Source organism: Mercenaria mercenaria, chromosome 4, assembly GCF_021730395.1.
Source record: "Mercenaria mercenaria strain notata chromosome 4, MADL_Memer_1, whole genome shotgun sequence".
Classification (NCBI taxonomy): Eukaryota; Metazoa; Mollusca; class Bivalvia; order Venerida; family Veneridae; genus Mercenaria; species Mercenaria mercenaria.
In genome coordinates this window covers 78,252,313-78,269,356 of record NC_069364.1, presented here as the reverse complement: position 1 = coordinate 78,269,356, position 17,044 = coordinate 78,252,313, and the positions used below count along the sequence as shown (strand labels likewise).

At 34.5% G+C, this 17,044-nt stretch overlaps 1 protein-coding gene across 1 annotated transcript; it reads left to right on the top strand.

Moving 5' to 3' along the window:
- Window positions 1-223: 223 nt before the first annotated feature.
- Window positions 224-12,969, top strand: LOC123548170 (uncharacterized). Its single transcript, XM_053541749.1, has 5 exons — window positions 224-692; window positions 6,334-6,728; window positions 7,108-7,253; window positions 7,661-7,970; window positions 9,951-12,969. The coding sequence occupies exons 1-5, from the start codon at window positions 544-546 to the stop codon at window positions 10,172-10,174; spliced, it is 1,224 nt and encodes a 407-aa protein (XP_053397724.1). The 5' UTR covers window positions 224-543; the 3' UTR covers window positions 10,175-12,969.
- The last annotated feature ends 4,075 nt before the right edge of the window (window positions 12,970-17,044 follow it).

Here is a 17,044-nt window from a genome sequence, read left to right as displayed (position 1 = left end):
TGCCAATTGCTTAATATCAGGACGGTGCAATAAGTTTTATTTGAAGTCGTCCACATAATTCTCATCCACAAAATTTTGAAAAAGCCTCCCGATATAATTTTATTGATCATGTCGTTATTTATACCATTTACGTAATTGGAGATTGGAATTTCCTAGAGTGATTTGTCAGATCATCCCGGCCTTGAACGCATGAACTATTGATCTGTTGTTTTCAATACCAGTGTCGTGTTAGCTAACCACATGTCTCATAGATGGTTGAAACATGTACCGTTTTTACTCGCAGAACAGTATACATAGCGTGAGTGTTACTTGATAAATGACTGGAATGTTTGATGCAACTTTTATATTAGTTTAGTAGGTATTTCACGTCTAGTATATGCATTTTATATATCTTACTTTGAAATGAGTCGAATAACAAAATGTTTCTTAATATAGATATGGATATACAGTAGGTCTTGCTATAGTGTATTAAATCTGCGATTAATTAAACAGTTTATTATTTCCAAATAACCTTATTAGGAACAAATTAAACACAGGTAAAGAATGAAGTTATCTTTGAAGAAATCTTGGTTGTATACCTTAATAAAGGATCTGAGTCCGACGTCGTCGGGATCTTCAAAAGGAATCGTGTCCAATGGAATTACCAAATATGGACATTTGGACAAATTACCGAATCCGTGCAGAGTCGTTGGGTAAGTAAAATACGCTTTTTCTTGCAGTTGTACTTCGCCTTTTAGCTGTATGTCGTGCAAAAAGATGTGTCTAAGTAAAATGGATAGAAGGTTCAAAATTAATACGTGTGTTTAAAATGTAAAATATGCACAAGTAAGTATCATCTTCTAAGACATATGCATATGCTATGTAGATTAATACTTACAATACTGTTAAAATCATATATCAAGCATTCATACATATCTGAAATTCGCTGATTATTACCAGAAAGAAATCTATTAAGGTATTGTATGACTGGCATGTTTTGCATGGATTCATTATGTTCACGACAACAGAAATCAATGTTCTTGCCAGTTTTGAATATGAACATATTAAGTGAATCAATAAGCTTCTTACAGTAATAAAAACTACATAGTTATATGTGATCCGTCACGCCGCGTGTTTCCATGGATTTTAGATCAATATCATTTGTAGCCTTTTCCTGTTAATGGAACTGATTTGAACTTTATATATAAATGTACAGATAATAATATAACAATATTAAAAATGCTTTTATTATGTTGCTAGTCAATAAGGACGCTAATGTTGTCAATATTTTATGACATTTTTCAGTTTTCATGTCTTCTGTTAGAGCTTTATTAGGGAACAAAAAGATTCATTACATAGAGCTAAATCCCTTCTGGAAATGTTTATTTTAATACTTTTTACGAAATTTTGTAATTACCTCAGTTGAATATAAAAGAATATAATATACGGAGTATTTCTTTAGATTTCGATATAATTTCTAGTTTTACTTTTGTATTTGATAAGTATTGGGATAGTTCAACTATCTGAGAACAGTTGAGTGAATATCGCTTATAGTGAGTACTAAATGAGTAATGCTTGACTCTATGACTATTACCAAGTGAATAGGTTGAGAACAATAATTATTGAGTGAATATTGCTTGAATCTAATAGGTTGAGAACAGATGAGTGAATATTGCCTATGGACAGTGTTCAATGAGTAATGCTGGAATCTTTGACTATTATCAAGTGAATAGAGTGCATATCACGTATGGACAGTACACAATGCGGAATGCTTGAAAACTTGACTATAACCAAGTGAATAGGTTGAGAACAGTTGAGTGAATATTGCTTATAGACAGTACTCAATGAGTAATGCTTAAGTCTATGACTGTTACCAAGTGAATAAAGTGAATATTGCCCGTGGACAGTAATCAATGAGTAATGCTTGAGTCTATCACTATTACCAAGGGAGTAGGTTGAGAACAGTTGAGTGTATATTGCCTATGGACAGTAATCAATGAGTAATGCTTAGGTCTATGGCTGTTACCAAGTGAATAAAGTGAATATTGCCTATGGACAGTAATCAATGAGTAATGCTTGAGTGTATCACTATTACCAAGGGAGTAGGTTGAGAACAGTTGAGTGAATATTGTTTATGGACAGTACACAATGATAAATGTTTAAGTCTATGTCTATTACCTCTCCAGTCGATGTCCACAGAGGCGTTGGAGAGAATATCGTTGAAGTTGAAGTTGAAGCGAAAAGGTTAAGAACAATTAAGTGAATATTGCTTATGAACAGTACTGAACGAGTAATGCTTGAGTCTATAACTATTACCAAGTGAATAGATTCAGAACAATCGAATGAATATCGCTTATGGACAGTACAAAATGAGTATTGATTGAGTCTATAACTATTACCAAGTGAATAGGTTGAGAACAGTTGAGTGGATATCGCTTATGGACAGTACTTGAGTCTATGACTTTTATTCAGTGAATAAAGCTTGTTGAGTACAGTTGAGTGAATTCTGCTCATGAGCATTGCTAGAGTCTATGACGATAGTTAAATGAATATTTCTAATGTACAGTGTTCGTATCAAGTACTGACACTTGGATATCGCTTATGGACAGTACATGAGTCTATGACTTTTATTCAGTGAATAAAACTTATTGAGTACAGTTGAGTGAATTCTGCTCATGAGCATTGCTAGAGTCTATGACTATAGTTGAATGAATATTTCTGATGTACAGTGTTCGTATCAAGTACTGACAGCAATATAGAATATTTCTTACATAGGATTTCTGAGTCAGAAAATAGTACCGGAATACTTTTGGTCTGAGAACCATACTCATCGAGTAAAAATATGTAAGAATCCTCGGTGGTCAGCATGAAAGAACAGTTATTGTATGATTCAGTGTTCCATTATTAAATTTTGAGCATAATTCCACTTTGTTAGGTTAGACTGTAACAGTCAAATGCAGCTGATATACTTCTTCTCCCTGGATACATTATAGAGTTATTTTCGTTTGATTGTCCAAAGGGATGATATATAATCAATATCATTCAAGAGTCCGCTAGGATTCTAAAAGTGTATTACATCTGAGAAATACCAGTTTAGAATTTGACTGTATTTAATAACTTATATTTAGATAAATAAAGTCAGATTTTCCATTCTAAAGCAGTATTGCTAAACATGTCAACGTTGTTAAATGCATTTTGTTATAGTGATTGTTCAATTAGTTTGTTTTATACGTCACATGCTCTAAATGAGCCATCACTTTGAAAAGTAAGTCTTGAAATATTGAACCTTGAGAGTCGGATAGGATACTAGAAAATTAACTCATTGCGCTTGAATATTCGATAACGCATTTTATTAAAGGGGCGAAACTGGGGATGCTATTATCAAATACTGGGTTTGTCAGTGAGCTTTGACGGAAATATGTGGGGTCAGTGTGATAAGTAGGGGGCGAGGCATTGGCCGAATTTCCATATTTATCATACTGACTCCAGATATTTCCATGGATGATCACTAACAAGCCTTATATAATTGATCTGTTTTATCGACCACTTCTTTAAGCCTAGAACGACACAAAAATCTACTGACCCTCCACAGAAATAAAAGGGGATCACCATGTGACCACCTTTTGTCCAATGAAGATGCTAGAATCTTATTCGAGTTGAAATAAAGTTTCTTATATTTTAAGGTTCGATATGATGCTAGAGCTAATTGCCTATATGGGGCCTATATATTACATTTGAGGTATGATTAAATTCTAAAGACTTTATTACATTAGAAGGTCCGATGGAATTTTAGAGTTTATTATTTTTTAGGGTTTAGTTTGATTGTAGAGTCTGTTACATAGATGGTCCGATAGAATGCAGTAATTAATTAGGCAGGAGGCTAGAGTTTATTACATTGAAAGCTAGGTTATATTACGTGCGAAACTTCATAATATTACATTCGATAGAATGCTAGAGTGAATTACATTTAAGGTTCAGGCAAATGCTAGTTATTACATTTTAGGGTCCACACTTTTGTCCGTATGCGATTTGTTTCATTAAAAAAGGGGCAACCTTGAAAATTGTGGATTGGCGTTCGCAGTTTGTGGCGATTTACGTAATTCTGAGGGACAAAAGAATTGTTCCAAAAATAGGATTAAAATGCAGCTTAAGTATCCTTAAACATAAAAATGCATTGGTACGATTTCTATCAACGGACTCCAAAACATTCACAATAATTTTACTTGGAATTAATCCAATGGCAGTATGTTCAATGCACTTACTATTGATTAAGCTGTAGTTCCAATACTAGTATTTTTTGCAAATGAAGATACATTAAACCAGTAAGGATAATTGGTTGCTCTGGAAACTGAGTTTGAATAGACCAGAATAGATGAAACAACGTAAATTATACCGGGTATCATGTGGAGCAAAATACATGGTTGCAATTCATGTATTATGTCACAATGGTGTGATGAAAGGGAGTAAGATCTCAGTTAAAACTGTGATTGTATTTCGAGAAAGGATTGGATCGACCTGTTTTAACAATAGGCTCAGAATCCAAGTCACAGCAATACTTATTCCATCCAGGCCGTTTGTACATCTTATGGACAGCTGTATGCATATAGGCCCAGGCCTGACCTAACCATAGTGGATAGTCACAGAGCAGTGTACAGATATTGCTTGGACCGAATAGCCTTGCCCCTAGCTTTAAATTTCTTCTTGATTTACAATATATATTTATGAACCTGAAAATTTATTATTTTCAAATATAGGGTCTAAATAGATACTAGTAGTGCAAATGTGAGTTGGTGAAGTCTGCGTAAGGGGCAGGTATTTTGAATAATAACACGACTCCTTATACTAAATAGCAGGTGTAATGAAGTATTTCGACCCCCATAGAATAATGACCCCCGGTCATTATTCTATAGAAAAAGTGACCCCCCCCCCCCCGGTCATAGTATTATGACCTCCAGATCATAGTACTATGACTCACCCACGTGAAGTAAACTGAACCTCACGAAGAATATTGACTCCCATAAAAAAACGACCCCCGGTCATTTGGTCAAATTTAATGATAACGCCTAACTGCTGCATTTTATGCCCCCACTCGGGGGAGGGGGGCATATAGATTTGCCCTTGTCCGTCCGTCCTTCTGTTTGACCATTAGCCCCAGATACCATCACTTGACACAGAAATCAGAGCATTCTGCAACGGGAAAAGGGATTCTATTTCTAGACGCTGTATCTTGGTGTATACATTTTTTTCAGGAAAATAACATTTCACAATACGTTTACAAAACACACCAGTGTCAATAATCCCTGCAAACTTCGGTATGAAGTAATTCTTCAGAAGAAAACTGCACAAGAAACTGCTAGCATAGAACTTAGTATTAATAGAAGTTGCAATACTTAGCAGTGGCAGTAAAGTACGGTAGCGGCAACAATAGAAAGTAGTAGTAGTAGTAGTAGTGGTAGTGGTAGTTGCAGTAGCAGCAGCAGCAGCAGCAGCAGCAGCAGCAGCAGCAGCACAGGGAATAAGTGACAGCAACAACAGCAGCAGGAGAAGAAAAGGTAGATGTACAAGACGTATTAGTGGAAGCAGGTATAGTAGTATCAGTAGTAGCAGTTGTAGTAGTAGTAGTAGAAGAAGAAGAAGAAGTACATGTAGTAATAGCAATAGAAGTAGCTGCACCAGTAGTAGTAGTACAATCAAAATGTTAACTATTGGCAATGGAAAGTATTAGAGTTATAGATCTAGCAAAATTGTCCGTTAGGTTTGGTGGGGATCACTTTTTAATAGATATTATCGTTGAAAGTCTTTTTAGGAGCCGGTGTTTTACACGGAAAGAGTAACTTTTTTAAATAGAATAATGTCCGGGAATCGATATTGTATGATAGTTCGAATGTAGTAATTTCGGCAGTGAGTATTTTACATGGAAGGAGTCACTTTTTCTATAGAATAATAGCCGGGGTCGTTATTCTATGAGATTCGAAGGGAGTCATCTTTAGGGAGTCAGTATTTTACTTGGAGGGGTCAGTTTTTCTATAGAATAATGACCGGGGGTCGTTATTCTATAGAGTTTTCAAAGGGAGTCAGTTTTTTATAAGGGGAGTCAATATTTTACAGGAAAGGAGTCACATTTTCTATAGAATAATGACCGGGGGGTCGTTATTCTATGGGGGTCGAAATACTTCATTACACCGGTCCATAATTTTTGCAACACGAATGAATTACAAGGTATTTTTTTCTCTTACATTTCAATGATTCTCCGAAGAAAGCATGTAATTGTGTAATAAGAGACATAGAGATCATGAAAGTTAATATGACAAAGAATAATGCTTACTAGTGAAATTTATATGATTACTTTTCCAGATTTATGTTTGCCATTATTGGGGCCTTAGTAACGCTCAGGTGGGCCGTTTCCTTCCTTGTTTCTTTACATGGTACCACTATAGCTCATTATTCGCCACCTGAGCCGCGGAATGAGCATGATACAAGCCAAGATTCATCCGAGCCAATCACAGACTGTCCAAGAAGTTACGTGTATGATGAACTATCCGATCGTCTGCAGCTTCTGGAAATGGCGTTCAAAGAACAGGTTTTTGCACGTGAAACCATTGCACGGGAAATAAATGACCAGTCAGATATATATGGTTCTCTGGACAGAAAACTGGCATTATTTCTGGAAAAATTGGACAATGTCACACATGAATATGCAAATCTGGAATCAAAATATAAAGACTTGTCTGCAAGAGTTAATTCAGACGGTATGCATTTTTTACCATGCTTATATTCAGACCTCTTATTACTTTAATATACCGAGGTGAACTGAGGAAGGGGATTTTTGTGTTTTTTTATGGTCCTTAATTTGGACAACTTTGTGATACAGTCTACGGTTGAAGTCAAATTGAACTAAAAACCAAATATTGTAAAGATTCCGTCTATAAGTAGGAAATAAATCATTTTCGATTATTATAAGAAGCGAAACATTACCTCTAGCGATTTAACAGGAGAATACAATTTCAACATATTATTTTTACTTTCCCAAAACACTCATTAACACCAGGACTGTATTAGTCATGTGATTGTTTTATGTGATTTACTGGTAGAAAACTATTTATTTATTTATATGTAATTCCATTACAGAGACGCTAGGGGCGATAATTTTGCTGATTCTCATGCTGCAGATGTTTTGTACATTCAGACCGAGAATCCTGGAATTGTTGGGCCCTGTCGCAGATTTCAGACCGGCACTGAATAAACTGATCCAACGGCCAAAAATTGAAAGAAAGGTAATTCCAGTAATTCACATGTATACTGATATACATTGAACATTCATCAGCATAATCACAACACACGGCGCAGTATTTCTTTTTTTTAATTTTAACATTGTTTTGTTTATTTTCTTTATTACGGTTTGAATAACACGTAAGTTCCTTGCACAAACAGCTGTGCTTTGCATCAGTTTACCCAAAACTCCCGGATAGCATACAATGTTGTCATGCTTGTCACAAAACTCTTCAAATGGTTATGAATTAATAAAGTTTAAGACATAGAAATAGGTAGTTTTTTTTTCAACCTGAAGTAAACAGCCATCCATCTATATATATTTTCAACTAAAAAGATAACTATATATTCTAATATATGTCTTGGACAAACAACAGCAATTAGGTTTTAACCCTTTATACCCCTTTTTCAGACGTCTTCAAATCAAGGAACCGCTAAACATATGGCCGGTTTGCGAAACGAAGTTTGCGTCATATGTTTTCAACGTGACAGCGCCGACAGCCTCATTTTAAAATTGACAGAAGCCATGTTCCGCCATCTTGAAGGATTAAAGGTCGCAATGAAACCGTTTTACGCTATATTTTCAATGGAGGACCTCAGAAACATACCACATGTTAAACTTTACGTCATACTGGTTGATTTAGAATCAAGGGGACTTTATATCAATGGATGTGAGAAAGACCTTGTATTCACAACAGTTAAATACACAAAATCAATCGGAGGTAGGCGCTCTCCATTGTTTTTTTACCTTTATTAGATTGAGCGTGTATCTGTGCGTCTGTCTTATTTCGTATGTAGAGCATAATGTGATAAACATTCAAGGTATTGACTTTAAATTTGATAGACAGGTGGCAATAACACAATGTGCGAAGCGTATAAATCATATCAAAATGACAAAGGTCAAGATCGCAAATGAATCTCAAAGGTCAAATGTTCCCCTCATATTTCGTGTCAGGAGCATAACTCAATAAATCTTCAAGGTATTGACTTTTGACGCAAATGCGTAGATAGCAATATGACAATATGCAGAGCTCAGAAACCGTATCGGTAGGTCAAAGGTCAATCATATTTTGTGCCCAGAGCATAACTTAATAACCATTAACTGTATTTTATGTTCAGAGCACAACTTCAAAAGTGAAACTATTCAATATATTGACTTTAAAATTGTACTATGAAGCAGGTCGGTAGGTCAAAGGTCATGGTTACAGCAAGGTGAAATCTGTCCGTCGTATTTTGTGTCCAGAGCATAACATAATACCCATTCAATGTACATTTGTATTGACTGTAGGTAGATAACAATGAGACGATGTGCAGTGCACTTAGTTGGTAGGTCGGAGGGAAAGATCACATTTGAATTCAAATGTCAGATTTGTCTTTTGTATTGATATTTTTGTCCGGAGTACAACTTCAAAAATGTTCAAGGTATTGACTTTAAAAAGGAAAACTAAAATACCCATTCCCCCATTCGCCCACCCACTGTCACATTGCACGCCTTCCGATACACATACTGGTGGAAGCAACTATTCAAAGTCTGTAAATTCATGATATTGCTGCATGTTGCTTGACACCCGCTTACTACAAAACATGCTCTTTACCCCTGTTTTATTGAAATATTCACCATGAATGACATCTATCTGTATGAAGTACCAGCCGATAGTATGCGAGTCAATAAACATATAACATATCTAGGAAGATATGACCATAATTTATTCAGCGAATAATCTCATATCATGATAGTAGGAACAAACATGAATTCAGCTAGATATTCAATAGTTTTGTAGATGTGCTTTTATTGCAAAACTCTTTTGCCATCCTCACGAAAATTCCCAAACACAATATCGAAATGCAGCCATATAGACTAGTGTCTAAAATGACATATTCACTCAGTATACATGAAATACTAATTCAGCATTGTATTGTAAATGGATCTTTTTTCTCAACTGTCGTTAATTTACGTGATGCAATTTAACTGTAGAGCAAATTGGGTATTTAAGAAAATATTGATAACACGATAGAAACTTTTCTAGGATTTTTTTTACGTAAATTGTTCATATGTAGTCCCATGTTTTATTGGCACGATAACTGCCGCTTCATATTAAGACGTTTTGATAAAGAACGATTAGGCTTTTCGGTGGCAGAAGATGAAATATTGATAATTTCCACATATTGATTTCATTTGTTACTAAACTCTGTGACTTCTTTATAGATGATTTCCATCCTGCTTTTTGGAAATTTAAAAACAATCTCTTCTGAAAGGCGGCAAATACTTGTGTATAGCCATATTGAACACACCCGCTTGTTTAAAATATCAGCTGACTTGAAGAGTAAAGTTTGATTTTCTACTTTCATTAAAGTAATACTGTGCTACTGTATACAGTTTCTCTGTCACATGGCGGCCTTTACACGCTTCTATGATAAATATGATTTGTTATCGAGTCTAAAATACATTCGTCCGCTCTAGACACGTATACATACGCATACGCATCCACTGTTGTCCTACAGATCACCCACAGCTACAAATATAAAACTTACAAAAACATTTTTCCCGTTTATTTATTGGCAATATATATTTAGGCCACAAGGCTACAAAGGGCTACTTTTTTCCATTATACAAGGGCGATCTTTACTGACAGGTTTGACTGTAGTAAATATATAATTTCTAGTATTCTTTTTATATACATGTACATGTATTTATATTTCAGCACATACGGTAGTAGTTATTACCAACGACGAAGGATCCAAGAATCTTACTGCTCACAGCATCTATAACTCCACTTTACGCATGGTCAAAACAAACGACAACTTACAGGACCTGGCGGCCAATGGCAGACTGTTCAGTATGTGGCAGGAAATGACGTCACATCAACTCAGCCATCTTAGAAGAATGGTGAAAACAGTGCTTAATGCTAAACTTATAATGAGATGATCATTTCAAGAATAAGATCAAAAGGTTTCAGTACTATGAAATGCATATCGTTCTGTCCGTGTCTAGAAACTCGGAGCATCTCAAAAGTATCCAGATTATACCGAAACGTCAAAAATGTCTTGCTCAAGTCTTGTAGGAGAAATTGTTTTTCAATGTGTCTGTTTTGGCCAATGTAGTCTTCAGTTGCAGGTTTTAGAACATAACAAAAATTTCAACACAATTTTAATTTTCGAACTTCTTGCATCGATTGATTTTTTCAAGATGTTATTTCCTACAACAATGCAGCATTATCTATATATTATAGAGAAAATGCAATGCTAGATGTGTCTAAAGATTACTCTGTAGTGATCAATTTATTTTACAATTGTAAGTTTTTCTTTTGTCTCGATATTAGAAACTGAGTTATTCGACTATTAAAATAGTCAAGTCCCGTTAATAACATACATTTTGTACTTTCTAAATATTTTCATTTTTATACATGTACTTGTTTAAAGATCTTAAATTTGTGTACACGATTTTAGCCTACACCGTTTTTAAAACTGTTACAATAATGTACTTGAGTCAACTGCAAATGCATCTTTTATTTTATTGTATCACTAAATTAAACACAAGGAACCTACAGCTGAAATCCGGAGATAGTTTCAAAACTGGGACAGTTAAAGGAGATCTTGATTTAGTTATTACCTTAAAATATTAGGTTTACCTTTATTGTCACGAAGATGAAGACGTGTATAAAACAGTTTTACTTTCAAAGTGAAAAGTATTTGATTAGTTAAATAAGCATGTGTCTAGTCAAGTAAAAACAAAACAAAGTCAAAAATAGCACTGGAACAACCATATTCACAGAATGTAACTTTTTCAGACTTAAAACATATAGCAGTTAGTATATGGGTATGTACATAATGAAACTATAAACATAATTATTTAGGTAGTTCTGCACGTTTGGATTATTTTTTTTTTCTACAATGTAGAATTTCATTAAACTCCGATGTTTCAAAACTTCAGAATATACATAGATCAGCAAATAAAAAGGTTAGGGTCGTGTGCTTGATTTTTTGCTAGACTGATTTGAAAAATATGGACCTCACGCAACATTTCATAATGTGAGTGAGTCTATGTGAAAATCATAACTTTCAGAATATTTTCGCGAATGGAAATATTTCTGTAATGTAGATTTTGATGAAACTTCTCACAGTTGTAAATGAAGGCATGGTCTGTAATTTGATGAAATAAAATGTATAGGTCCTTGCGCTTATTTTTAAGATATTTGACCATGATTAAAATGAACCGGACATTTCACGCTAATCTTAAGACATTATTTTGAATTATTTAATGTGTCATATGTTTTAAACTTTTAATACCATATTTTGACTTTAGAAATATAGCAACAGTATCATTGTAATAAATTTACTCACAGGTTGCGATTAATTCATAAAATGATTTTCATTTCCAAAGGCCGAATCCAGGCTTTATTCTACGTTTTCCGGATAAATAACGTTACGCCATCACTTCCGGTTTGTCAAACGTGCAGAATTACCTTAAGCAAAGTAAAAGGTTTGACAACTAACACATGTCAAACAAATGACTGAAAACACATTTGGGCACCACGACGGAACGTTAAGTGGGAAAATCACAGAGGTTTTGGTGCATCATATCATATTTCGTAACTACAACAATATATAGCAGTGACGGGCCAGTGTAAAGTGACTGCTTACACGTCTGAATGATACCAAAAGGTCTAGTGTGCAAGACACAAAAATGCTCGTATATCAAGTATACTCAATGTCATTTCAGTAGGCAGAGGACTAAGAGAAAACCGTTAGATCGGCATAGTAACTACAGATCGATATGAATATACCTTTATAATCCTACCTGTTATTTATTACTACACATGTTTATATATATATGACATTTGTTGCATGCAAAAGTATGATATCAGCTTCTTGAAATACTGTTTGATAATTCACTTTATCATCAAATTGTTAAAAACTCTTTAAATGAACATCCTGATAAAAACATCTCTAGGCAGTGAAGCAATGATAAATCATTTACAAACGAATATATCCAAATTTTCGTTTTGTACACAAATATTGTGTTTAAACACGTCGTCATTTTCCAGACAGTACGAGGACATTTACAAGGACATTGATCAATGCTTGTAAGAACCTCAGGCAAGAGTTATCTTCATTGTGAACATAGGTATAAAATCCTCAAAATTTCTGTTATTGATATAAACAAAAGTTTCATAAAATTCACAGTTGTAAAATAATTTTTAGTTATTTGAAAGATATTGCAATCAGTTTGCCATTATTTATTGTGTTTCTATTTTTAAACTTTGTGGTTCTATTTTTGCATGAATGACAAGACGAAACATATCAAAGCAGGTCAGTCACGGGTCTTCCACTTGGTTTAAACAATATTTATTGACGTAATTGCAGTTGTTACAATATTACAATAAGATAGAGTAGGATATAGTAACTCTCTCCATTTTTTTAGAAACTCTCAGACTTTCAATTGTTCCTTCGGAAAAGGAATATGTAGCATCCACCTTAACGGGCTTAATCACAAACTTAAGGAATCTAAACTTTATTTTCTCAGAAAAGCTTATTTTGCATGTGTAAGTACATACTAAGTATCTGTCTGAAATATCTTGCAACCCTGCAGCAATTTTCACTTTAAGTACAATGTTACTTTAATAGAATAATTTGTGTTACATTTTATTTCTCTCTAACATGTACTAATATGTATTATTTTGTGTTCATTGTGTTTATTAAAGTGCAAGTTATGTTTTTATATTACAAGTTTGTTCGTTTTTTGTTGTTCAAGAATAGAGCCAGCACTTCTAGTTAATAGTCATTCTAACGTTAAGTCATTTTTCGGTCTTAATTGGAAAGTATATTGATGCACAGTCCACGCCTATAATAATGTCCAGTTGGAACCAATTGTCTTCCTCCCTCGCCAAAAATCTGGAAAGTCGTTAAGTGACCTATAATTGTGTCGTTGTGACCTAAGACCTCGGACTCTGAAGGTTTGTAGTGAGTGAATTTATCATAGGATATATACATCATAGACAACTGTTCTCCATGATTTATTTGTATGAGTGTGTTCTGATATTAAGTCAATTTGACACCGATGTCTGGCTATCTGTTCATTTAACTTATCATTCAGTATTCAAGGCATGGAAAAGAGGAAGATTATGGCTCTATAATCTCTTACATTATATTTAAGCTAATCCATGAAAATAAATGCACAAACAAACCCAAAGGACGAGGCTTGAATATGTGAATTGGCAGAATTTTTAGGATCAAACATATACTAGTCAAGAATGATGCGAACTGTTTTGGTAAGTTAGAAGTATTAGAAGGTCAACTGTTTATTTTGTTCGTGCCTGCCTCTCGTAATGACCGTTTATGCCTTCGACATGTCTCTTCCTTTATTTGTGGGTATATTCATAAAATTTTGGAATGCAAAGACTGTTTTTCAATATCAATATGACTTTGCTGTGGAATATATTGAGAGGCGATTTTTCCATTTCGAGTTTTTACAGGAGTTTTCCACAGAGTGATCGACATTCCTGATTTTTTATGTAACCTGAACAAACGGCCAGGCAAACAATTATTTTTTCCTAGTTGATCAATTTGTGCCATCCCCAGCTTTTATTATATTTGACTGGCTTATCATAGTAGGTTGTCCCCCTTGAAAATTATCCGGTAATCAATATTGGTTTCCCTATTGATATTACTTTGAGCAATAGATTATATAGGAAATTTATTTTTAATGATTAAATTCAAATATGTCTTTTGGTTTGTGAATATTTTACCAGATATGACAGTAAACTTCAATTTCTTCTCTTTAATTTAATGTGAAAATATTTATTCTAACTGAACATCTTCTTGCTTCCAACTTTGTTTTAAAAGTATCAACGTTGCTTATATTAAACATATAGTGAAAAACAGTAAACTTTTCAATTTCTTTTACTTTAGAGGCAAATGAATCATATTTTCCAAAGCATGACAATTTATTATCACATATGTAAATATTCTTGACTTTATAAACAATACAATAATATAATTTTAAGTGTAATAGGGTAAAGTACGGAAGCCCTGGAGGGACATTTTAGTTACTTCTTATGACTTATTTGTTATTACTTACTATTTATTTATTACGTACTGAAAACGTGGGAATACAAAATGGAGGAAGTGTCCAGCTTTAGGCATCCATCACTCAGTCACAAACTCAGGCATCTCTATGTGTACCAAGGATGCATTTAAACGATTTAAACATTAAGAAAGAGTAAAGAAATAGGAAATGGGGCATTTGGTACTGTATACGAAGGGTGTTGGAATGGGACTAGAGTTGCTATAAAGGAGATTGTTATGAAGAGAATGGAGATTGCAAAACCATTCACTGACCGTGAACTTTGTGTACATAGTAAGTTAAGGCATCCAAATAGTGTACTGCTGATGGCATATGCCTTAGTAAGTGATCAGCTATATCTGGTTTCTGAACTTATTGAAGGATGCACATTGGATAACTGTCTCTTCTGTAATGAAAAAAATGCCATGACTAAGTCAGTGAAGTTGACTGTTTCATTAAAGGTATCACAAGCCACTGTGCACTCACAAGATTCAATAATCATTCACAGGGATATAAAGCCGAAAAATATACTTGTTTCACAAAATTTCCATGTGGTAAAGTTACGTGACATGGGTTTTAGCAAGCTCAGGGGCATGAATACTGACATGACAACTATGGCTGATGGGTCCTCACAGCCTGGCACTTCTGCTTACCAGGCATCCGAGGCGATGCTGGAAAGAAGCAGCTCAAATTAATTTCAACAACAGATGTGTGGAGGCTTGCGTGTACTTCAGTAGAAGTGATGTTTGAAGTACCTGTCTGGAACCGCTCAGAGGACCAAGTGCAGTACATATTAAACAGAATGAAATTGAAGGCAAAACCTGAATGATTTAGATTTATTTGCAAACATTGCTGATGTTGATGATATCATGGGGAAAATCTACAACCATCTTGGATAAGGGGTTAAGTTACAGTGCTAGCGACAGACCACATACACTTGAAATAGTTGATTGTTTTCATTGTTTGATGTTAGACCTAAATTAAAGATACTGTTGAAACAGGTGTAAAACCCCAAGAAAAATGATAGTTGTCGAGAGTAGCATTCGTTTTTGAACTTAGTATGCATTGTGTTTTAATAATGTTGAGTGAAATTATGAACTTGGGATGTTATTTTGTTACTTGTAGAGCATGATGTTATCATTAGTCATTCTTAAAATATTAGATAAAAATTTATACTGGCTGTGACTCAGCGACAATTTTAACAATGAATGATATATTGGTAACACTATATAGAGCCTGTCAAAATGATTTTCTGTTACATGAGTCTGTGTGTTAACGGCTTCTTATGTAAAAGAACTGTGTGTTTAATCATATTCATGTTTATATACAGACACATAGCAGCAGATAACTCAGAGAAGAATTTTAACCAGTGCCTTACCCTTGCATGATCGTAAGAGGCGACTAATAGGGTTTTGCAGTAACTGTGATTCCTGCAGGTATGCAAATTTTGATTCCATACCTCATGTTTTTATTTCGATGTAAATGAGATGTGGAACCAAAATTTGTAGTCCTGTTTGGCGCCATATAACCTATACTGTGTTGGTGCGCCGTAAAACCCAAATAAATAAATAAATAGATATGATAACTCAGACAAAATATCCATTGTTTCATACATAATTGTTCATTGGTTTTGTATCTATTTTAACTTAATAAGTGGATTGAGGAATTTTTCAGGGAAACATACAGTTTAATGCTGCTTTTTAGCAATTAGTATCGGTGGGTTGTCCGGCGTCCATCGTCCGTCGTCCATTGCGCATCGTCCATCATGAACATTTCATTTAGATGTCTTCTTCTCAGAAACTACAAACCAGATATCCACCAAACTTGGTCTGTAGCATCCTTACATTGATCTCTTTCAAAAAAATAGGAAATGGTTTCGGCCCACAGCACAAATGGACCACTGTAACTAAAGAAGATAAACATTTGAATGGCTTCTTCTCATGAACCAATGTATGCACTGTGTGCAAACTGGGTTTGCAGCATCTTTCAAACACCAGGAGATGGTTCCGGTCCACTGCACATAGGGGCTGTTGTTACTAAACCTTTAAGGTTAAATAGTTTCTGCTCGGGAACCAGTGTATGCATTGTCTCCAAACTTGGTCTGAAACATCACATCCCAACATTGACTTCTTTCCAAACACAGGAAATAATTATCTGCACACTGAAGTACATACTTTACTGCAATAATTCAGTACATGGAGTTGCCATTGTATGCTATGGTGTATAGAGTATTCTACGGTAACAGTAGAATCAGCAGTATACTTCTCTTGACACGGTACATGTGCTGAACATACATGTACCGTATGCTAGAGCAGACACAATATATGATATTGCATACAATATAATATGTACATGTACGGTAACAAATTGTGATAACATAATAGATCTAAGTAGTTTAAAATAATTCTGAAAAGCGTTACTGTTATAATGTATACTATCAACATAAGTTCAAACGTGCACAAAATAAGCTTAGATCAAAAAGTTTCGATTCGGACTCGCGTTATTTAGATCAAGACGGATGTTGCATCCACTACACCACAATGTAAAGCTATTTATAGACTGCGAAATACAGATATAACATGATTAAGGGCGGCTTTCAAGAATGATAAAAAAGTTGATGGATCTTATAGCTTTTAATGCTACTTTTAGAGAACGGTATAAGACTTATAAAATACAAGAATATTTTATGCAATAAAATAACCTGTGTACAGGCTTGATGATACATCGAATTTT